Source organism: Podarcis erhardii (assembly GCF_964252035.2).
Source record: "Podarcis erhardii genome assembly, chromosome: 10".
NCBI classification, from domain to species: domain Eukaryota; kingdom Metazoa; phylum Chordata; class Lepidosauria; order Squamata; family Lacertidae; genus Podarcis; species Podarcis erhardii.
The window spans coordinates 9,710,997-9,735,069 of record NC_138500.1 but is presented as its reverse complement, the minus strand read 5'-3'; the positions used below and the strand labels follow the sequence as shown (position 1 = coordinate 9,735,069).

The 24,073-nt window shown below is 48.9% G+C and overlaps 1 protein-coding gene across 1 annotated transcript in view; it reads left to right on the top strand.

Annotated features, from left to right (window-relative positions):
• Nucleotides 1-21,971, top strand: part of ITIH5 (inter-alpha-trypsin inhibitor heavy chain 5) — a 65,389-nt gene extending 43,418 nt beyond the window's left edge. Inside the window, exons 8-14 of the mRNA XM_081879712.1 lie at nucleotides 499-670; nucleotides 2,780-3,089; nucleotides 5,274-5,830; nucleotides 7,290-7,343; nucleotides 12,305-12,421; nucleotides 16,143-16,520; nucleotides 19,239-21,971. Of these exons, the coding sequence (XP_081735838.1) occupies nucleotides 499-670; nucleotides 2,780-3,089; nucleotides 5,274-5,830; nucleotides 7,290-7,343; nucleotides 12,305-12,421; nucleotides 16,143-16,520; nucleotides 19,239-19,540 (1,890 nt within the window). The 3' untranslated portion in view covers nucleotides 19,541-21,971. The remainder of the gene's footprint in view (nucleotides 1-498; nucleotides 671-2,779; nucleotides 3,090-5,273; nucleotides 5,831-7,289; nucleotides 7,344-12,304; nucleotides 12,422-16,142; nucleotides 16,521-19,238) is intronic.
• The last annotated feature ends 2,102 nt before the right edge of the window (nucleotides 21,972-24,073 follow it).

Below are 24,073 nucleotides of genomic sequence, written 5' to 3'. Positions count from 1 at the left end.
TGTGAATCAGGAAAGGCTCACCAAAGTACACTAGTGGCCAAATTTGCGGAAACCTTTTGGGGAAAGTGTGTTTCCGGGGTTTGATGGCTCATAGCACCACTTTTATTTTTTGTAATGCCATAAAATTATATATCCATGGAATGACAATTTAATGAATAATGTAATGCAGCCAAGTTTGTTCAATTACCTATATTCTATCAAAAGTTATAGCCAAATAACCACAAAAAGGAAGCACAACTTGCTTACAGTAATGTGTTTTGTCTGTGACTGCACATTCACGCATGCATGTAATCTCTTGATACTTCGGTAATTGTTCTTCTTATTAATTAAATTTGCAGACACTGCCCTTCGTCTGTAGATCTCAGGGCTGCTCACAAAGTAGAATCAATCAATTGAAATAATAATAATAAAAAAACCAGTTGTAAACTGTTGCACAGTGCATGTATACGTTTCTGTATCTAGTGTAAATATACATCCAGGTTGCGTCTCTCGTTTCAGACCAAAGATGCCCTCTTCACTATTCTCCAGGATTTAAGGCCTGAGGATCACTTCAATATTATTGGCTTCTCCAATCGAATCAAAGTCTGGCAACAAGACCAGCTGGTGCCTGTGACTCTCAACAACATAAGAGATGCCAAGATCTACATCCATAACATGTCACCTACTGGAGGTACTCCTGGTGTCAAGGGGGGTGGGGGTTGTGCTTTTTCAGTGAGCCTGCAACTTCATTTATGGCACAACACACAAAGGAGGGCTGCACCAGCGGAATAAATTCCATATTGTTATTATTATTACTAAATAATAATCCTTTCTGCGACAGAGGCGCTCTACACTTTGACTACACTTATGATCCAAATAGATCTATCCATTCTGAAGTAAACCTATCCATTCTGAAGGAAATCTGCCCTGAGTGCTCACTGGAAGGACAGATACTGAAGCTGAGGCTCCAATACTTTGGCCACCTCATGAGAAGAGAAGACTCCCTGGAAAAGACCCTGATGCTGGGAAAGATGGAGGGCAGAAGGAGAAGGGGACGACAGAGGACGAGATGGTTGGACAGTGTTCTTGAAGCTATCAGCATGAGTTTGACCAAACTGTGGGAGGCAGTGGAAGACAGGAGTGCCTGGCGTGGTCTGGTCCATGGGGTTACGAAGAGTTGGACACGACTAAACAACAACAACAACATGATCCAAAAGGGACACGGGTGGCACTGTGGGTTAAACCACAGAGCCTAGGACTTGCTGATCAGAAAGTTGGTGGTTCGAATCCCCACAACGGGGTGAGCTCCTGTTGCTCGGTCCCAGCTCCTACCAACCTAGCAGTTCGAAAGCACGTCAAAGTGCAAGTAGATAAATAGGTACCACTCCGGTGGGAAGGTAAACGGCGCTTCCGTGCGCTGCTCTGGTTTGCCAGAAGCGGCTTAGCCATGCTGGCCACATGATCCGGAAGCTGTACGCCAGCTCCCTCAGCCAGTAAAGCAAGATGAGTGCCTCAACCCCAGAGTCGTCCGCGACTGGACCTCATGGTCAGGGGTCCCTTTACCTTTACCTTATGATCCAAAAGTTCAGCAGGTGCAGCTTTCTTCCAGAGCCGCAGCTCTAGGCTGAGAAAAGCTATACCTGTTGGATATCTGCCTTTCGAGCAGATCTTATAGGCACAGAGACAAGGTACTGGAACTTGGAAGCAAAGGAGGGGTTGCCTCCTCCTACAAGAGGAGAAAGCAACCCAAATGTGTTGGCCTGTCTCCTCTCCATCTCCAAATCCAGGTTCTGTGAACACAAGACCACCATGACTAGTGGCTATGGATAGTCCTCCATGAATTTGTCTTAATTCCCCTTTGTGAAAATCCACATGTCATACAGAGACAAGTGAAAATGAATTTTGCCTTCTCCTGGAACGCTAGGAAAGACTCTCGGTCCTCCAAGAAAGAGACATTGTTACGAGCCTCTGGGTATTGGCTCATCACAGGAGGGAATAATTTTTGGCATGTACCATGCAGAGCTGTGAAGCCAAGGGGTAGGGTGGAATCAACTTGGTTGTTGACACACGCATACTGAAAGAATTAGCTTTCTCGCCCAGTGGGACATTTCCAAAGAACCTTAGGTAGCTTTAGTCCAACCGTGGAACAGCAAACTCAGCACTGATGTACTTTATGTTAATATTTTGTTTAAAGGGGGGAAAAATAGATTGATAGAAGGAGATTTCACTGGAAGACTAGATCCAGGTTTGGGGCAAGCACTCTTTGGTGAGAGAGCTCCAGCAGAGATTTAAAATCATAAAACGTGCAGCAAAGTAAAGCATGAAAATATAGGCTGTTAGAACAGAGCTTTCCAAACTTTTCATGTTGGTGACACACTTTTTAGACATTTTTGTCCAAATAAAAATAAAAATTTTGTGACACAGTAGTTCAGTTTTACTAGTGGACCAAAGGTTAAACGAATCCCTTTCCAGCCCTGAGACGAGTGTGTGGACCATTCGCAAAACACAGCTATACACTGCAGCCGACACACTGCAGTCATGACACATAGTTTGGAAAGCTCTGTGTTAGACCTTTAAAATATTGCCTTTTAAGTTGCTTCGAAAACTACCCACATGTTGGGTAAGTTAAAAATGGTTTACTTACAAAGGCTTCAAAGGTCAGATTCATGTGTTTTTCCATACAGCAGCAAGAAAACACAGGCAAGAAAACACAGGCAGTATCAGTGGCGGAGGAAGGGGCTGAGCAACTAACTCCCTATTCCCCGTGCCCCAAAAGGTTAATTCTGCTGTGTCTTCCTAGGCACAAACATAAATGGGGCCCTTCAAATCAGCACGCAGATCCTCAATGACTACATCACCCAGAACGACATTGAAGCTCGGAGCGTCTCCTTGATCATCTTCCTGACGGACGGGCGGCCGACGGTTGGAGAGACGCAGTCCGCCAAGATCGTCAGCAACACCAAAGCGGCCATCCGCAACAGGTTCTGCGTCTTCACCATCGGCATCGGCAATGACGTGGACTACCAACTATTGGAGAGGCTGGCGCTGGAGAATTGCGGGATGACGCGGCGGATACAGGAAGACGAGGATGCTGCCGCACAGCTGAAAGGGTGAGTGGAGAAAACACAACCAGTTTTCGCCGTGGCTGTTTGGATGTTCTGCTTGCTGGGCGCAAATCCAGCTGTGGACTTTGGTGGGACCTGGGGCACTGTCACGAGGCAGTTTGTTGTGGACTCCTTGCTGCTCGTAGCGACGTAGGAAGTTGCAAAGTCGGACTGTTGGTCAGCTTATTTTTTATTTTTGTTTTTATTTAAATTAAGTACATATACATATCCATATTGGGACCTGGGTGGCGCTGTGGGTTAAACCACAGAGCTTAGGACTTGCTGATCAGAAGGTCGGCGGTTCGAATCCCCGTGAAAGGGTGAGCTCCCATTGCTCGGTCCCTGCTCCTGCCAACCTAGCAGTTCAAAAGCACGTCAAAGTGCAAGTAGATAAATAGGTACCACTCCGGCGGGAAGGTAAACGGCATTTCCGTGCACTGCTCTGGTTTGCCAGAAGCGGCTTAGTCATGCTGGCCACATGACCTGGAAGCTGTACGCTGGCCAATAAAGTGAGATGAGCGCCGCAACCCCAGAGTCGGTCAAGACTGGACCTAATGGTCAGGGGTCCCTTTACCTTTACATATCCATATTGCATATACAAACAAAATAGAAGAAAGAAAGATAGAAAGAAAGATGAAAGAAAGAAAGAAAGAAAGAAAGAAAGAAAGAAAGAAAGAAAGAAAGAAGAAAGAAAGAAAGAGAGAAAGAAAGAAAGAAAGAAAATATAAAGAAAAGAAATGCTAAAAGAAAAATACTCTCAGATACACATCGTATATAAGGAGTACAAGCCATCTTATGGTCCTCTCCTATTTTAGTAATATATCGTTTTGCTACTTCTGGCTTGACTCCCTGATTTATATATTGACTTCCCTCCACCTCTAAATGGTCCCGAATAATACATAATTCCAGTTATCTGTTTTCAGTTAGTAAGTCTGTGGAGAAACATTCTGGTTTCCTGTGGGGATAACAACAACAACAACAACAACAACAACAACAACAACAATTTTTTATTTCTGCCCTGCCCTTCTGGCTGGGTTTCCCCAGCCATTCTGGACGGCTTCCAACAAAAGGTTAAAAATACATTAATCTACACTATTTTTTATTTTATTTTTTAATAATATTTTTTACTAATTTTCAGTTACAACAATCCAATAACAATGCCTCATTATAACAATGCCAACTAATAATAGCAATCACTGAGATGCCAAATTATACAATCTAGGTGCCCCCCACCCCCGTGCTAGAATTATTGGTTTGATGATTTACTTTATTTCTGCATTCCAAACTCTTATAAATTTCAATTACGCTCCAGTCAAGATACCAATCCCTTATATCGCAACTGCAGTTTTAACGACTTCCATTCGTATCAACATATTAAATGATTTGTACACCTACAGAGGTGAAGCATTCAAACTCACTCCTTCCTGTGTGTGGCAATTATTCTGTCCGTAATGTTTCTTCCTGTCCCCGTAGAATATTATGTCTGTCTTTTGCCAGTTCTTGCTGGGCTAGTGTCCCATTGTTGTTTCAGAAGTTCTCCATTCCTCTGTCCCTGCTTCATTGTTTTGCAACTTTAGCAGCAGCTGCAAAAGTCGCACTGTCTCCATAAAAACCCTGTTTTCACCATCTCTCTCTCAGCTTGGAAGCAAGCTGTCAAACTTCAAATTACTTCCGCAGGGCAGTTTGCTGTGGACTTTGTGCTGCTCATAGGGACATAGGTAGTTGGCAAGTCAGACCACTGGTCTGTAATAAACTAAAATCTGCCCTGATTCCCTTATGGGGGACACAAGTGTTATTATAGAGTCCTTTGCAGATTCTCCATCGGTCGGAGAAAATAACAGAGGCCAACCAGAGAATATTGAGAAGCAAAGCAGCTAGTAAGCCTGATCTTTATTGAATTGTTGCAACAGGGCGCTCCCCTCACTGGCATGCTTTCAAATTGCTAGGTTGGCAGGAGCTGGGACAGAGCTCACCCCATCACGGGGATTCGAACCGCCGACCTTCTGATCGGCAAGCCCGAGAAGCTCAGTGGTTTAGACCACAGTGCTGCACAAGTTGGAAATCTGATGCAGGGCTATTATATTTGTTATCTGCTGTAAGGACGCCTGGCTGCTTCAACTATGCTCTGCTTATATATCAGTAATGTCGCCCCTTGGATGCCCTTCTCAATAACAAACTGTACCTACGCAGATTCTATGACGAGATTGGGACGCCTCTTCTTTCCGACATCCGGATCGATTACCCTACAGACAGCGTGGAGCAAGTGACGCAGAACCTCTTCCCCAACTACTTCAATGGGTCTGAAATTGTCATTGCCGGGAAGCTCTTCAACAAGACAGCCGACCGCTTACATGTGGAGGTGACAGCCAGCAACAGCGACAAGTATGTCCTTCTGAAAACAGACGTGGCCGTAGACCTCTCTGGCAAAAACCACGTTGGACTGGTCTCCGGAGGTGCCGAAGACCCCACAGATGATCAGAACTACGTCGAACGGACTTGGAGCTACCTCACCATCAAGGAGCTGATGACCTCCTGGCTGAAGAGCGACGACAGTGAGGAGAAGGAGACCTTGAGGGAGAGAGCCGAGAAGCTGGCCCTCGCATACAATTTTGTCACCCCCTTCACCACGCTGAAGATGAAGGAGCTTGCGAGCCAGGCGGACCTCCCAAAGGAGGTTTACACCGGCCCATCAACTGAAGGAGTTGGGGAGATCGTGCAGGGACTTCAAGGTCACTGGGCACCATCAGGTAAGCATGATGCGCATTTTCTTATGTTCTGAGTCCCAAGAATGGTGTGCAGGTATTATGTCAAACGATGTGGGAATGCAATGTGTCTGTCACCATGCAGTTTAGTTGTGGTCTTGGTTTGAAGAAGAAGAAGAGGAGTTTGGATTTGATATCCCGCCTTTCACTCCATTTAAGGAGTCTCAAAGCGGCTAACATTCTCCTTTCCATTCCTCCCCCACAACAAACACTCTGTGAGGTGAGTGAAGCAGAGAGACTTCAGAGAAGTGTGACTAGCCCAAGGTCACCCAGCAGCTGCATGTGGAGGAGCGGAGACGCGAACCCGGTTCACCAGATTACGAGACTACCGTTCTTAACCACTACACCACACTGGCTCTTCTCACACTGGTTCTTCAAGTTTTGGGCTTTATGTAGCCTATTAATGTACAAGGAGAAGGTTTCAGCAGGCTGGGGGACCCCAAGGCTTGCAGAAGTTAGGGAAATATATGGTGGGGGCAGAGGCCCCAAAACAGCCCCAGGAAGGCTGAGGGGCCATGGAAATCAGACCGATCATTGGGTGGGGGGAGCAGAAAACTCGATGGCAGGGGGAATGAAATGGAGAACTGTGGAGCAGGCAATGTCATTTAAATCCCACATAAACGGATTAATTTAAATTGAGCCACAACTACCGTATTGGCCCGAATATAAGCCACACCCAAATATGAGCCGTACCTTTAAAATTCAAGGGGGGGGGAGGAAAAAAAGATAATACAGTGGTACCTCGGGTTACGTTACCTTTGGGTAATGCAATTTTGAGTTACAAATGCCGCACACGCATGCGCAGAAGCAGTCAGCATGCTTCACACGTGCACAGAAGCACTCTATCGCACATGCGCAAAAGCGGCGCCTCCGGATGCAGACTTTTTGGGGTAAGTGCGGACCCCAGGAATGAATTAAGTTCATATACGGAGGGTTCACTGTACCTGAATATAAGCTGTTCCCTTAATATTCTGCAGGCACTCACACTCGTTCCGTTTTACCATATGTCCGTTTCAGCATCAATATCGTAAAAGCCAATTTTTGTAAGGTCGCGAATTTAAGTCGCACTTGAACTTTTCAAGGTCAGAATTTGGTAAAAAAAGTGAAGCTTATATTCAGGCCAATACGGTATATTGTTGCAGTTCTATTTTTACTACCATTAAAGCTTGAAAGGACAAAGGAAAAACAGTATACAGAAATAAGCACCAAATATTAAGCATTTTATTAAAACACAGAAATTAAAGAAGAGAAGGGGAAAGGAGGGAAACTTCAGATAGTTGTGATTCTTGCATTGCAGTAGGTTGGACTAGATGGCTCTTTGAGTCAGCTCTACAATTCTATGATATTCTTTGGACAAAAGGGAACCTTAAATTACAGTATGAAATAGCCATGTTATTGCTTATCATGTTTGTTTTCTCCTCCCTGTTTTCTCCTGGCTATCTAGGGCCTGTTGTTGCAAAGCCAGCGAAACAAAAAGTTGAAGTCACTAAAACTTCAGGTAAGTCTCCTAGCAAGGCAGGTCGTTCCCGTTCAGCATATTCTCTTAACTTAGCACAAACTTTCTGGAAGTATCTTAACAGTTTCCTCCAAAAGGCGTTGGTACACTGAGCAAGCAGGACTCTTTTGAGCGCAGGAGAATATTACCAAGAAGGCCTTGGATCTCATCACCATTCATGAGACCTCAGACAAGTTGGGTTGTTGTTGTTTAGGCATTTAGGCATTTCCGACTCTTCGTGACCCCATGGACCAGAGCACACTAGGCACTCCTGTCTTCCACTGCCTCCCACAGATTGGTCAAACTCATGCTGGTAGCTTCGGGAACACTGTCCAACCATCTCGTCCTCTGTTGTCCCCTTCTCCTTGTGCCAATATCAGGGTCTTTTCCAGGGAGTCTTCTCTTCTCATGAGGTGGCCAAAGTATTGGAGCTTCAGCTTCACGATCTGTTCTTCCAGTGAGCACTCAGGGCTGATTTCCTTAAGAATGGATGTGTTTGATCTTCTTGCAGTCTATGGGACTCTCAAGAGTCTCCTCCAGCACCATAATTCAAAAGCATCCATTCTTTGGGGATCAGCCTTTATGGTCCAGTTCTCACTTCCATACATCACTACTAGGAAAACCATGGCTTTAACTATACGGACCTTTGTTGGCAAGGTGATGTCTCTGCTTTTTAAGACGCTGTCTAGGTTTGTCATTGCTTTCCTCCCAAGAAGCAGGCGTCTTTTAATTTCGTGACTCCTGTCACCATTTGCAGTGATCATGGAGCCCAGGAATGTAAAATCTCTCACTGCCTCCATTTCTTCCAAGTTGGGTTGGGAGCACCTTAAACTGTGACCCCTCATCTGCTGGTCTCAAGGAACGAAGTGTGACATGGAAGAGCTGTTCCCATATGTTGATGGCGGATTGGGCCACCAGTTTTGACTCAGAAGTGAACACAACTTGGATTTCACTTATTTTGCAGCAAAACAATTCAATAACTGAAGTGCTTTCCTTTCGTTGGATGTTTTAATAATAATAATAATAATAATAATAAATTTTATTTATATCCCGCCCTCCCCAGCCGAAGCCGGGCTCAGGGCGGCTAACAACAATCAACAATCAAACAATCAAATATTCACACATTCTAAAAATATTACATTATAAAATCAATTAAAATCAAATTAATGGCAACTAATTAAGCAAGATTCTAAGCAGGTTGCCAGAGGAGGGAGTCAGGCTGCGCCCTGACCAAAGGCCTGGTGGAACAACTCTGTCTTGCAGGCCCTGCGGAAGGATGTCAGGTCCCGCAGGGCCCTAGTCTCTTGTGACAGAGCGTTCCACCAGATTGGAGCCGCAGCCGAGAAGGCCCTGGCTCTAGTTGAGGCCAGCCTAACCTCTCTGAGGCCTGGGACCTTGAGGATGTTATTATTTGCAGACCGTAGGTTTCTCTGTGGGGCATACCAGGAGAGGCGGTCCCGTAGGTACGAGGGTCCTAGGCCGTATAGGGCTTTAAAGGTTAAAACCAGCACCTTAAACCTGATCCTGTACTCCACCGGGAGCCAGTGCAGCTGGTATAGTACCGGTTGAATGTGATCTCGCAGCGAAGACCCCATAAGGAGTCTCGCCGCGGCATTCTGCACCCGCTGGAGTTTCTGGGTCAGTCTTAAGGGCAGCCCCACGTAGAGCGAGTTACAATAATCCAGTCTGGAGGTGACCGTCGCATGGATCACAGTGGCTAGGTCAGGGCGAGAGAGATAAGGGGCCAACTGCTTAGCTTGGCGGAGATGAAAAAATGCCGCCTTTGTTATAGCTGTAATCTGCGCCTCCATAGAGAGGGAGGTATCGAAGATTACACCCAAACTCTTAACGGACGGTGCTGGCACTAATTGCACCCCCGCAAGAGATGGGAGTTGCCCCCTCAATCCCATATCATCCCGCCCCAGCCAGAGGACCTCTGTCTTCGAAGGATTTAACTTCAACCGGCTCCCACGTAACCATCCAGCCACAGCTTCCAGACATCTCGCCAGTGTATCGGGGGCCGAGTCAGGATGGCCATCCATCAACAGATAGAGTTGGGTGTCATCGGCATACTGATGGCAACCCAGCCCAAAACTCCGGACAAGCTGGGCGAGGGGGCGCATAAAGATGTTAAAAAGCATCGGGGAGAGAATCGCACCCTGAGGCACTCCACACACCAAGGAGTGGCGCGATGACAATTCCCCCCCGAGCGCCACCCTCTGTCCCCGACCAGAGAGAAACGAGCGCAGCCATTGAAGGACTGTGCCCTGGATCCCCACGTCGGCAAGGCGGTGGTCCAGGAGTTCGTGATCGACCATGTCGAAGGCTGCTGACAGATCTAGAAGAATCAGCAGCCCCGACCCGCCTCGATCCAGCTGCCTACGGAGATCATCTGTTAGGGCGACCAGAGCCGTCTCGGTCCCATGACCAGCACGGAAGCCGGACTGGAATGGATCCAGAGCCGATGTTTCATCCAGAAACCTACCAAGCTGTTCAGCAACCGCTCTCTCAATCACCTTACCCAGGAATGGAAGATTCGAAACCGGGCGGTAATTGGATAGATCTAAGGGATCTAATGATGTTTTCTTTAAGAGCGGACGCACCACTGCCTCCTTCAGTTCCCCTGGGAATATCCCGGTGCCAAGGGACAAATTGATGATATCCCCCAGGGGGGCCCGCACCTCGTCTGGACATGCTCTAATCAGCCATGACGGGCACGGGTCAAGAGGACAGGTGGTGGGCTTTCCAGCTTGGAGGAGTCTGTCCACATCGGCTGGAGATATCCGGTCAAAATGGTCCAATACTGAACCCGAGGACAGTCGAGGGGCCTCCAGTTCCTTTATTGTATCCAAATTGGCAGGGAGGTCATGGCGGAGCAACAGGACCTTCTCCGCAAAAAAGCTCGCAAATGCCTCACAGCTGTGTGTCAGATTGTTATTTAAATTTGGCTGTCCTTCAAGGGACGTTAAAGACCGAATTATACTAAATAATTGCGCCGGGCGAGAGCTAGCGGATGCAATGGAGGCCGAGAAGTAAGACTTCTTAGCGGCCTTCACAGCCATCTCATAGGTTTTCATAAAAACCCTATAAGATGTTCTTGAGGCTCCGTCACGGGCACCCCGCCATACTCGCTCTAGCCGTCTGAGGTCCCGCTTCATTTTCCGAAGCTCCTCGGTAAACCAGGGAGCCCGGTTTCTGCGGGGTCGCAGAGGGCGCTTAGGTGCGATCTCATCGATGGCTGCCAGGAGCTGGGTATTCCAGCCCTCAACAAGCTCAGTCAATGAGTCGCCAGGGAGAGCAAGGTCCCGCAAGGCTTGACGGAATCTATCAGGGTCCATCAGCCTCTGCGGGCGAGCCCAAATCGGCTCGCCACCTAAGCAGGGTGGGGGTGGAAAGTCAATCCTGGCTTTCAGAGCGTAGTGATCAGACCATGGCACTTTCATCGAAGGAGACATGATCACATCTATACCGGCACCAAAGATCAAATCCAGCGTGTGGCCTGCTTGATGTGTGGGGCCCGAAACAAACTGGGAGAGCCCTAGTGTCGCCATGGAAGACACCAGGTCCAGAGCCTGTGAGGAGGGAGCGGCATCAGCATGGAAGTTGAAGTCTCCCAATACCAATAGGTTAGGGAACTCCAAGGCCCAGCCGGCCACCGCCTCCAGCAGGCCTGACAGGGTGGCTGCTGGTGCGCTAGGTGGCCGGTACACCAGCCAGACAGCCAAGCTCTCCTCTCCTTTGAGCTTTGTGTAGAAATGTCACAGTGGGGTTGATCAACGTTACATCCGCAAGAACAGCATGAGCCTCATATGTATAAATCTAAATCAAATAAGTGTTGGAAATGGAAAGAAGGTTCTTTTTATCATATGTAGTGGTCTTGTAGTAAGGTTAATGTTTACTGGGAAATGATATATAATGAAATGAAAAGGATGTTTAAAATAACCTTTGTAGAAAACAAACACTAGAAGCTTTTCTTTTGGGAATTATAGGGACAGAACTACCTAAAATGTATAGAAATCTATTCATGTATGCTACTACAGCGGCGAGAATGTTACTTGCCCATAAGTGGAAAGAAGCAGAAGTCCCAGCAAAGGAAGAATGAATACAGAAGCTTATGGAATTTGCAGAAATGGCGAAACTTACCGGAAGAATAAGAAATCAAGACAACAAACTTTTTATAAAAGAATGGAAATAGTTTATTGAATATTTACAGATAAATTATAAACAGATAAGAACATTGGCAAGATTATTGTAATAATCTGCAATTTTATAGTGCGTTTATATTTAAAGTAGATGAATAAATGAGGAAATTAAGATAATTTGGATATGCAGACGGTATTAAAAATAAATTTAAGGAACTGCAGAAAAAGGGGGAAGTAAGTCGAGTTTAGAAATGTCAAAATGATTGTAAAATCAGTGAAATGTATAAATCTGAAAAGCATAAATAATTTTTTTTAAGGGGTGTGGAATGAGCCTCATCTCTTCACCCCTTTTCTGCTAAATGCCCAATGACTTCCTCCTGTGTATCCTGCTTCAAGACAAACCATAGTTTGTTTCTTTGTCTCATCCAAAACATGGCAGACTATGGTTTGTCCACACAACCAAGGTTGGAAGCTAGAGTGAGCTTGAGGCTCGTTCCAAGCTGCATCAGACAAAACCCACAAAAACATCTGCCCCAATAAATCGTAGTCTTTGAAGGCATCTCAAATTCATTTCGCTACATTCAACAGTAGTCCATTGTGGATGGTCTTCTTTGGAGTCTTAACTATAGTCTAGTTTGTTTTTCCTTTTAGGAAAACCCTACCCCCAAAGCTACAAAATGTTCATGGTGGTGCTGGTGATGGAGGAAAGAAGCAAGAGGTCTCTCCTCAAATGGGGTAGCATTTTTGTTTGGTGCTGTGTGTGTGTGGGAGCCTTAAAGTCTGCGACTCCGCATTATTCTTATTTAATTCTTGTCTTTCCAGCGGATGGGGACCCTCATTTTGTCGTCGATTTCCCCTTGAGCAAGCTAACGGTCTGCTTCAACATTGACGGGGAACCAGGGGACATCCTCAGATTGGTTTCCGACCATAAGAACTCTGGTATGTTGGAAGAAGAAAGAAATGTTTACTTTCTGTATTAGCAGAGCTAGATTAAAGGTACCCCTGACAGTTAAGTCAAGTCACGGACGACTCTGGGGTTGTGGCGCTCATCTCACTTTATTGACCGAGGGAGCCGGCGTACAGCTTCCGGGTCATGTGGCCAGCATGACTAAGCTGCTTCTGGCAGTGGCGTAGCGTGGGGGGTGCCAGGGGTGCCGGCCGCACCGGGCGCAACTTGGGCAGGGGCGCACTCGCACTAGCAGCTCTCTGCCCCTACTAAAATCCACTGGTTAGGGAGCCCGCGCTCGCTCGGCTTGGCGAGGAGGTCGCAGAAGGGGGAGAGCAAAGCCTTCTGCCGCTGGCAAAAAAAGGAGAGGAAGCCGGGCGGGCGGGCGGGCTGGCTGGCTCGCGGGGGTCTGGCTGCGCCTGCTGCTGCTGTTGCCGCTGCTGCCGGGCTTTGACAGCTTGGCGAAGCGGAGGGAGAGGTAATTGCGTCTCTCTTTCCACTGGCCGCCTGGGTAGTGAGCCGAGCGGAGCAGGGAGTCTGGCGAGGGGGCGGGAAGAGACTTTCCCCCCTTTTTCCCACCTCGCCTGGTCAAAAAGGAGAGCGGAGTCTCCTCAGGGTGCCCTCAGGCAGGGCAGGGCAAGGCAAGCAGAGCGAGGAGGAGAGAGAGGGGAAGGGGGGGGGAGCAGCCAGGAAACGACGCGGTGTGGAGGGGGAATCAATTAAGGAGAGAAGCCTCGCTGCTGCTGCTGCTTGGGAGAGTAAATTACTGTACTTGCCTTGCCCCGGGTTAGGGGGCGCAAATTATTTGCCTTGCCCCGGGTTGGGGGGCGCAAATTACTTGCCTTGCCCCGGGTGCTGATAACCCACGCTACGCCGCTGGCTTCTGGCAAACCAGAGCAGCGCACAGAAATGCCGTTTACCTTCCTGCTGGAGCCATACCTATTTATCTACTTGCACTTTGATGTGCTTTCGAACTGCTAGGTTGGCAGGAGCAGGGACTGAGCAACGGCAGCTCACCCCGTTGCAGGGATTCGAACTGCCAACCTTCTGATCGGCAAGCGCTAGGCTCTGTGGTTTAACCCACAGCGCCACCCGCACTACTTAAAGGGTGACTTAAGCAAGTTTGCCTTTAAACTGATCCAGTCACAATCCCACTCCACAGAATGCATACTAACTGTACAGTACACAGAATCACTAGTACTGGGTCTCAGCTAGCATTATTTCAGAGCTAGAATTACAGAAATTCTTCCTCTTCCGGGAAGGCTCTAAGAAATCCACTGAGTGCTTTTCTTCTCCCCTCTCAGCCAACAGTTGGTTGATGGTAACGTAGGCCCACAGCTTTTCAGTGAATTTTGGGTCTGCATGATTATCTTTGCTCAGGAACTCATCCAGTTTAGACCACAGTGCCACCCTTGTCCATAGAGCTAGATTAAAGGTAAAGCTAAAGGACCCCTGACCATTAGGTCCAGTCGTGGCCAACTCTGGGGTTGCGGCGCTCATCTCGCTTTACTGGCCGAGGGAGCCGGCATACAGCTTCCGGGTCATGTGGCCAGCATGACTAAGCTGCTTCTGGCGAACCAGAGTAACGCACGGAAATGCCGTTTACCTTCCTGTTGGAGCAGTACGAATTTATCTACTTGCACTTTGCCGTGCTTTCGAACTGCTAAGTTGGCAGGAGCAGGGACCGAGCAACGGGAGCTCACTTCATCGCGGGGATTCGAACTGCCAACCTTCTGATCAGCAAGTCTTAGGCTCTGTGGTTTAACCCACAGCGCCACCCGCGTCCCAGTAGAGCTAGATTAGCAGCGTGCAAAAAAAGTCTGTTGTTCTCCTTATCCTTTAGCAGTGGCTCCATTTGTTTAAAAGTGACTGGGGAGGAAGCACTAGGTCTCTTGAGTTGCCCCCCGACCCCAAAGAGAGGTGCCTCCTCACACTGCCCCACAGGGGCCTAGGAAGCACCTCCTGGCCAGCCCCAGAGGCACCATTAGACTGGGGAGCTTGTAGTTAGGGCTGCTGCAGCAGCTGTGTTGGGAGGCAGAGATGCTAAAGGGCATCAGAAGAAGGAGGGAAGGAAAGAGGAACAGAGGCCAGTGTTGCCCAAGGCATCCCTGACCATCATTCATGGCACACCCCAGGCAGGGTACCATGGCACACTGGTTCAAAACCACTGCTGTCACCCACACTGGGACCTTGTGCTGAACAACAGGCAAGGAATTGAAATCAAAATAACAATGAATACTAACTGCTACCCGTGCCATACAGTGTCAAATGCCAGGAGCCTCCAAAGAACATGTTACACCAGAGTTTTGTGGAGTTCCCTGACTGGACCTCCCTATAATTTCCATCTCCAAAATGCAGAGGGAATTATCTGGATTGGGGCCACAGCGGAGGGAAGGGTGGGGGGCAAGCCTCCCCACCTACACTTCCTGTTTCTGATGGCTGAATGACCTGATAAAGGCAACCATGTTGTCATCATTGAACATAGCTGTCAACTTTTCCCTTTTCTTGCAAGGAATCCTATTCGGAATAAAGGGGGAGGGAGGGAAACATTGACAGCTATGTCATTGAATGTCTGTGTGGATTTGGACCCTTGTGTCCTGCACGCCTCCAATTCCTTTGGTACAGTTTGCCTCAATAAGCAGATTAAATCAAGGCGATGGGAGCTCTGGAGTTAAAATGTTTCCGTCCTAATGGTTTTAGAGGTCTTGAGCTTCTGATCTGGCCTGGAATTCCTAAGCAGCTGTGATTTGTAAGAGGATTATTTACATGGCAGCAAAGTTCTTGACCAGCCAGGGCATTGGGGGGGGGGTGACCACGAGAATCAGGAAGACAAGGCAACCATAGTTTTACAAAAGAGAAGGAAAACAAGACCTTTAAGAGGAATCTATCTTATGACCTCTACCTTGCTCCACTCACTCCCTAATTCAGTGTTCCAATTTTTCCTTTTATGCATACTTTACCCAAATATGTGCTTTTCTTTTAGGAAGAACTTTCTGCAAATATCCATTTTGATCGATACTTGCCCAAAAGTCCATAGCCAATGCAAGTTTCTTTTTGTAATACACCAGAATAAAAGAAATGCTTTTAACAATCTAACCTAAAAAGGAACGAAAGCAAAAAGAAGAAAAGAGGGAAAGTGGGGGTGGGGGTGGGGGTGAGAGAAAAAGAAAAAGAGAGAAATAACAAAACAAAACAAAAAACAAAACAAAACAAAACAAAACAAAACAAAACAAAACAAAATATAAAATGATTTTTGGTTCTCTGTCCTGCGGCTAAATATGCTATTCATTCATTAACATCCAACTGTTCTATTTTTTTATAAACCAATATTTTGTCAGTCTTCAAATCCAGATATTACAAGTTCATTTTCCCTTCCATGCAGAAAGTCTATGAGAATTTTAAATATTAGGAAGAACTATTCAATAGTGAAACGGACTCCATCGGAAGATAGTGGACACTCCTTCGTTGGAGGTTTTCAAGCAGAGGTTGGGTGGCCATCTGCCATGGATTCTTTAGTTGAGACTCCTGCATTGCAGGGGGTTGGAAGAGACTATATTTGGGGTCCCTTCCAACTCTGAAATTTTATGATCCTCAAAAATAAAAGTGTGTCTCAGAAATCCAGTTCATGATGCAGACTCTACAAAAGCTTGTCTTTCCTGAATGTTCCTCTTGGCTCAGCATCCGAACCATTGCCTTTCTTCCTTGCCCCTTAAGGTGTGACCGTGAATGGCCAGCTGGTGGGAGCCCCTGCCCCTCGTAGAGGCCACAAGAAGCAAAGGACCTACTTCAGAAGCATCACCATTCTCAGCAACAAACCAGAAAGGTCCTACCTGGAGGTCACTCCCACGAAGGTCATCATGGATGATGGGAAGAGGCTCATCCTGCCTTGCGACCGCAGCGCCACAGTAGCAAGCAGGAACCTCGAGGTGTCCATTGCGGCTCGTTCCAACGTCACCGTGGCCATAAGGGGCACCGTCGGTTTCGTCGTTCTGATCCACCACTACAAGAACCCTGCTCCCTACCAAAAGGATCATCTGGGCTTCTACATCTCCAACAGCCAAGGCCTTTCCCCAAGCTCTCATGGGCTGATCGGTAAGAGGGAAACACTCTGAGAACGTAGGGCGCCAGGCCATGGAGCCTAAATTAGATCGGATGCTCTAGCTTCTCCCAGCACCCTCTCCAAGAATTAGGGACAGGGAACTTCAAACTGGGAAGCAGAAGATCCCAATTGTGCAAGAATGAGTTGGTACAATGCCTATCCTGGGACCTAGGACCCTCGTACCTATGGGACTGCCTCTCCTGGTATGCCCCACAGAGGACCTTAAGGTCCATAAATAGCAACATTCTAGTGGTCCTGGGCCCTAAGGAAGTTAGATTAGCCTCAACCAGAGTCAGGGCCTTTTCAATACTGGCTCCAACCTGATGGAACGCTCTGTCTCCTGAGACCAGGGACCTGCGGGCTCTGATTTCTTTCTGCAGGGCCTGTAAGACAGAGTTGTTCTGCCTGGCCTTCGGCTTGGAATCAATTTGATTCCCTCCCCCTCTTTCTTTTTTCCTTTCTCCTCCTGTGATGAGGCTGCATTTTAATGTTTTAATGTTGTATTTTAATCTTGTTTTTAAGTTGTATTCATTCAACTTGTTTTTATTATTGGTTGTTAGCCGCCCTGAGCCCGACCTTGGCTGGGGAGGGTGGGGTATAAATAAAATTTTTTATTATTGTTATTATCCTTTTAAGAGTGAGGTAAATGGTGGACTTCCGGTTTGCTGCAGAGGCAATGGCGGCACGCTCCGTGTCGTCCGCTTAAAGGACAGCGCGGTTCTGGCGGCTAGAGCTTTGGGGGTGAGCGCCAGGGCTAGGCAACCCCCCCGAAAAACTCCCCATGGAGGAGTGGGGATTTTAGGGGTCCAGCAGAGCGTGTGAACTCGCCCTCCTGTGCCCCCCCCCGGCTGCCGTTTTTGCGCTTTTAAGAATGAGGCAAATAGGGACCTGCAACAAAATGTTGCAGTGTAGAAGAGTTTGGATTTGATATCCCGCTTTATCACTACCCTAAGGAGTCTCAAAGCGGCTAACATTCTCCTTTCCCTTCCTCCCCCACAACAAACACTCTGTGAGGTGAGTGGGGCTGAGAGACTTCAGAGAAGTGTGACTAGCCCAAGGTCACCCAGCAGCTGCATGTGGAGGAGCGGAGACGCGAACCCGGTTCCCCAGATTACGAGTCTACCGCTCTTAACCACTACAGCACACTGGCTCTCACAGTGTCTACACAGTGTAGAATGCTTCTGTTCAGGGTTATTGCTCCTCCTTCTCTTCCCTCCCCTGTTCTCTCCCCATTCCCACCCCCACCCCCACGCCCCAAGTTAGCATTTAGTGGCCACTGAGCATGGGAGCTATGCCTCTCTAGGATTCCCCCCGCCCAAAGATCTTTGGAATTCTTGCAATCCTTGGGGTTCCACCAAGCCACACTTTTGCAGCAGAGGGCTAGTGTTTTGGCTACTTAAGGGGTGAGAAGCATCCTTCTTTTATTTATTTATTTATTTATTTATTACATTATCGATATTCATGTTTTTGGAATATATCCCAGCTATAAAGAATCCTGTGTCAGTGGTGGTTGGGTGATAGACCCTTGACTCTTTGTGCATCTAAAAACTAATCATGCTATAGTTTTAATAGAAGAGGTAGCAGGACTTAGTGAGAAGGAAGAGGCTGTGGCAGATATCAGTCCAGAATCAAAGGCAGATGCAAGAGAGGAGGGGGCCCGAGAGGCAGAGGCGAGTCAAATTGTGCTGGTCCCGAAGGTTAACCGTGTGGCGAGGTCCGAGTCCAGTCTGAGGTCGAGGGTGCGGTATGGAGGCTGTCCGTCAAAGCTGAAGTGGGATCCAAGGCAGGGACTCGGGTGAGGTCAGGAACTCTGGCAGAAGAGCAGGACAGGGTACAGGCAGGAACAGGCTACCAACAATGTTGCTCCTGCAACTTGGGACTGGGGCTGACTGGCTTTTATCTGCCCCGAGGCATAGGGCAGCCCCGGTCCACAGGTGACTTGCCTCTCCTGGCCTGGAGGCGAGCACTCCTCCTGCGGGAACTTAGTTCCCTCCACCTTTCTGCCCTGAGCCTCTGCAGCTCAGGAGAGGCTGGAGGGTTACCGGACCCAGAGGCAACCTCAGCTTCCCCTGATGGGGCTGAGAGTGGAGCACCTGCAGGCAATGGGTCCTCCCTCACCTCAGGAGCCAGAGCAGACTCAGCTGATGCCTGCACCTGAGGATCCAGCACAGGTGAGGACCCTTCAGGCTCAAGCCCCAGCCCCAGCTCAGCTGGTTCTGGAGGCGGGGCCTCCTGTGCAGGCTGGGATTCCTCAGGTTCAGCTTCCAAGTCTGAATCCCAGGCCATCACACAAATTTGTGAAGAAGCCGAGGTGTCTCCTCCTGCTGCTATGACTAGCTCCCCCACCTCTGGTCTCCCAGGACCAGAAGAGGTATGAAGAGGGAGGAAGAGAGACAGGCATGCTGAGGGAGTCTCAGATTGCCTAGGAAGGGGGAGGAGGTGAGGACCTTCAGTCCCAACTGTGTCATAGGTGCAAGATCTACTGAGACAAACTGCTGTGTTCAGTAGGACTGCCCCCCTGAGTCAACTTGTTTCCTTGAATAAAGAGTTAACTTGACAGACACCGTGTGATTTATTGCTCCCCCTCTGTTCTAAGGGGAGAATGTGTCACATGGCAGGAGCCACCACAGTGAAGGCCCTGCTATGAGTGGCTGCAAGATTACTTATCTGTATTCATGCCTCTGACAAGCTCTCCCTTTCCTCCTACACAGGCCAGTTCTTACACCAAAACGTTAAGCTCACTACCCAAAAACCTCTTGGGGAGAGACACCAAATGTCCAGTGGGAATCTAACGAAAAGCATGGACATAAATGCTGGGAACACATTAGAGCTGAAAGGGCGCTTGATTCCCGTCGTATGGAAGCAGAGGAAGATCTACAATGGCGAACAGGAAGTGGACTGCTGGTTTGCCAAGAACAACGCAGAGAAACTGATCGACGGGGTCTATAAGGATTACTTGGCTTCTCACCCTTTTGACACAGGGACCAGCTCCTTGATGGAAAACCGACTCTGAGGAGAAAAAGAACCCCACTTGCTTTTTGACACATAGGAAGCCATCCGGTCCTGAGGCGATTCCTGCACTTTGACAGCGTTTTGTAAAGCCAAAGAAATTCAAGATTTGTTTCAAAAGGAATTCAATTTATACAAGACAGCTGCCTGCTCTCTGGTTCACTAAAGGACATTTTCCCGAGTGACTATAATAAGGTCTAATGTGGACTTTTAAAAAGAAAGGAACAATAAAAGATTGCGAATATTGTCTGTGGTGCTCATAATACAGGAAATAGCTTACAGAATGTGGGCTATTTCATTTGCATAGCTGTCAACCGTCCCTTATTTGGCGGGAAAGTCCCTTATCCCAGCGCCGTGTCCCGCTGCTGTCCCTTATTGATGATGTCCCTTAAATTTCCCGGGTTTCAAAGGAAGCAGCTCCTCTCCCTCCCTCCCTGCCAGCCAGGGAGGGGGGAAGCTCCAACTGTGTCGCTTGGCTGTGTTGCTCACCCAATAAGGAGTCTAAGAACGGCTGGGGGTGGAGCTTGCATGCCTTGTGCCGATCAAATCGGCTGAGTTGCCTGGGGACTCGCCTTTGCTCAGCGCTTCCCAGCGGAGAGATGACGGTGGTTTTCCTTGCTGCATCCCCTTTGCCGGGTTGCTGCGCTGTGGGAACCACCGCTTGAGGCTTCGTTTGGCTGCTGGCTGGGCGTTCTGCCTTTGGCTCAGAGGGACTCAGAAGCTGAACATACCTGTGCTCTGAAAATCCCTTATTCTGGCTGCTGATCACTTATTTTTGAGGCTGCTGGTCCCTTATTTTCAAATATGTAAGTTGACAGCTATTCATTTGAATGAACAATTTTTTAAAGTGCATATTTTTGCACTCCACAGTTATGGTGCTACATTTTCATTGAATCTGAAAGGTCACAAACCAGCCCAAATGAAGCACTTTTAATAGATCCTGTTGATTTCAGCAGGCAAGGTTAATTTCTCCCTTGAGATCAATGAGATTTAAATGCCATTTGCGTCAATTGAATCATGCCTATCACAATCAAACAGCTTCTCTCTGGCGGGGAGAGTGGCTTCCTGTGTTTGCATGCAGAAGGTTCCCAGTCCGATCCCCGGCCATGTCCGGATATGACTGGGAATGTCTCCCTGTCTGAAACCCTGGAGGGTTGCTGCCAGTCCGTGTAAGCACTACTGAGCTAGATAGACCAATGGTCTGACTTACTATAAGGCAGTTTTCCATGTTTTAGTTAAGAATAAGAATGCAAGTCCATGCACAGCTCAATTTACACCGTCTTCTTCTTCTTCTTTGGCGATCACTCATAGCCGAGTAAGATTGTCTTCCATAAACACGGTTTTAACAGTGAGTCCGTAAGTGACTGTGGTAGCCAATTCTGGATCCACACGTCCTTCCACAGTGGGGACATTCATGTAGATGCTGGCAACAGAAAGCTCCTTTCAAATGCCTCCTTTGTCTCAGAACAGAACATTTTTGGTAGTGTGGTTTCCAAATCTGTTGTCCCCCAGTTACTAACTTTCTTGTGAAAAGAGGCCTCTATTTTCCTGCCTCGTTCCTCAGGGCACTTTAGTATTTTCCCCCACGTAGTGCTTTGAATTTATCTTATTATTTATCTTATTATAAACCCCCTTCTCCAGTGCTGTGCAGCCTCCCTGGCTGCCTGAACTTGTTGATCTGTGAACGCTAATGGGGACGAGTTACCTCTTGCTGTGTTCCTCCAGACCAGGCATCCCAAAACTCGGCCCTCCAGATGTTTTGGGACTACAACTCCCATCATCCCTGGCTAACAGGACCATCATTCAGGGATGATGGGAATTGTAGTCCCAAAACATTTGAAGGGCTGAGTTTGGGGATGCCTGCCCTAGGCTTTCGTTGAAAGGTGGGCAGCTGGGGAGGCTGACGAATGCAGACCACTGGTGGGATGATTTGCAGAACGAAACAATGGTACACTCACACACAAAAAATCACTTACCTCAAAATGATGGTAAGATCGATACTTCCCCTGACCCCTCCCTATAATAATCCCACTGGATTTTTCTCTCCTTTGATAATTCTGCAGTGCAATTTCTTTTATCATTCATTGAGGAAGATTTTTGTTGTTAAAAGAAAAAAAAAGGTGGGAGACTAGATTTAGGAAAGTGTTTGTGTGCTATCCTTACAAATCCCTTTGTGATGTCTGTAAATATATTAATTCAATTTTACTGAGGCTAAAACAGGAAATGCAGCCCCTCAAAACACATTGAGCCGACTGCATCCCGACATTCCAGGTTCCAGTCTATTGTTTGATTGTGCAGTGCGCAGACCTCTGAAGATCTGACATGCTGTGTATCCACAGGTCCAACTGAAACCAGCACTTAGCCTCCAGTCCTCCTTGGAAAACAGACTCACCCCAGCGTCATGTGAATAATAAAGGAAAGGGTGTCTCTGACAATGTGCAGAGTGCTTTGTTTTGTTTTGTTTCTTCATTGGGTTATCACAGGTGCTCAGACTTGGGGCCAGAGTTCCCAGTTCATTTTTCAGATAAGCTTGAGTATAGGTAGCCCCTCTGCTGGAAAAATAAAAACTGGGTGGACCCTAACTTGGGGGGAAGGCCACGATCCAATCAGCGACAGAGCCACAGAAGTATAGTGTCCCAATCAAGGTAATAGGTAAAGGGTAAAGGGGACCCCAGACCATTAGGTCCAGTCGTGGCCGACTCTGGGGTTGCGGCGCTCATCTCGCTTTATTGGCCGAGGGAGCCGGCGTACAGCTTCCGGGTCATGTGGCCATCATGACTAAGCCACTTCTGGCGAACCAGAGCAGCGCACGGAAACACTGTTTACCTTCCCACTGGAGCGGTACCTATTTATCTATGTGCTGGTCCCGGGGGAAGGTACCGTGGGTGTAAGCAGAGTCCACACGAAGCGGGGCGAGGTCCAAGACGGGGAGCCGGGCGGGGAACAGGTACGCTGGAACAGGAGGCCGAGCTGGGAACTGGAACACCGGATAGTCAGGAACAGGAGGCCAAGCAGGGATCAGGAACACAGGAAGGTCCAAAGCCAACAACGACGTTGCTCCCGCAACCTGGGGCCAGGCTGACTGGGCTTTTATCCTCTTCTAAGGCCGGGGGCGGTCCCGGCCCCCAGGAGCCCCGCCTCCTCTGGCCTTAAGGCGAGCACTCCTCCTGGGGGCAACCAGTTCCCTTCGCCTCTCTGCCCTAAGCCTCTGCAGATCAGGAGAGGCCGAAGGGTTACTGGGCCCTGGAGGAGGCTCACCTGTGGCCACTGAGTCGTCAAGCCCCTCTGGGGCCAGAAGGGCTTCACCTGGGGCCAGCTCCTGATGCTCTGTCACAGGTGCAGGCTCTTCAGCATCTAGGCCTTGCCCCAGTTCAGCCGGCCCTGGAGGCGGGGACTCATGTGTAGGCTGGGATTCCTCTGGTTCATCCTCTGAATCGGAATCCCAGGCCATCACACCATCCCCCCTCCCAGGCCCCCCCCTCAACCGAGGGTCCGGACCCGGCTTGCCGGGGTACGTCGCATGGAACTCTCGGAGGCAGGCAGGTGCGTGGACGTTGGCCGCTGGTTCCCAGGAACGGTCCTCCGGTCCATACCCCTTCCAGTCAATGAGATACTGCAGCTTTCCCCTGCGGTATCGGGAGTCCAGGATGCGTTCCACCTCATACTCAGGCTCTCCCTGAACCAACACTGGCTGCGGACGGGGACGGTTCGGGTGGAACTCGTCGGGTGGGGCCACCGGACTCAGCAGGGACCTGTGGAAGACCGGGTGAACCTTCAGGGTTGCGGGTAACCGGAGACGGAATGCTACAGGAGAGACTTGGTCCACGATAGGGAACGGGCCGGTGAAGCGGGCGTCCAACTTCCGCGAAGGTCGAGAGGGGTGGAGGTGGCGAGTGGAGAGCCAAACCAGGTCACCGACGCGAAGTTCCGGCCCCACCTGGCGGTGGCGGTCGGCCTGGGCTTTGTACGCTTCCTTGGCCTGGTGCAGTTGCTCCACCAAAAGCTGTTGCTGGGACTGGAGCTCTTGAAGCCACTCCGTCACCGCCGGGACCGCGGATGCCGGCAGCACATCTGGAAACAGCCGTGGATGATAACCGTAACTGGCCTGGAACGGGGTCTGCTGGGTGGACGCATTCACCGCGTTGTTGTAGGCGAACTCCGCCAATGCCAGGTGGTCGACCCAGTCATCCTGCTGGTAGCTGCAGTAACACCGGAGGTACTGCTCCAGCACCGCGTTCGCCCGTTCCGTCTGGCCATCGGTCTGTGGGTGGTAGGCTGACGAGAGGCAGACCTCTGTCCCGAGGGTCTGGTGTAATGCTCGCCAGAACCGGGATGTGAACTGAACGCCCCGGTCGGACACCACGCGCTCTGGTAGGCCATGCAGGCGGAAGACATGCTGAAGGTACAGCTGAGCGGTTTCCTTGGCTGTGGGTACAGATGGGCAGGGGGTGCAGTGCACCATCTTGGTGAAATGGTCGGAGAACACTAGAAGGCAGGTACAGCCACGAGACGGGGGTAAGTCCACTACAAAGTCCAA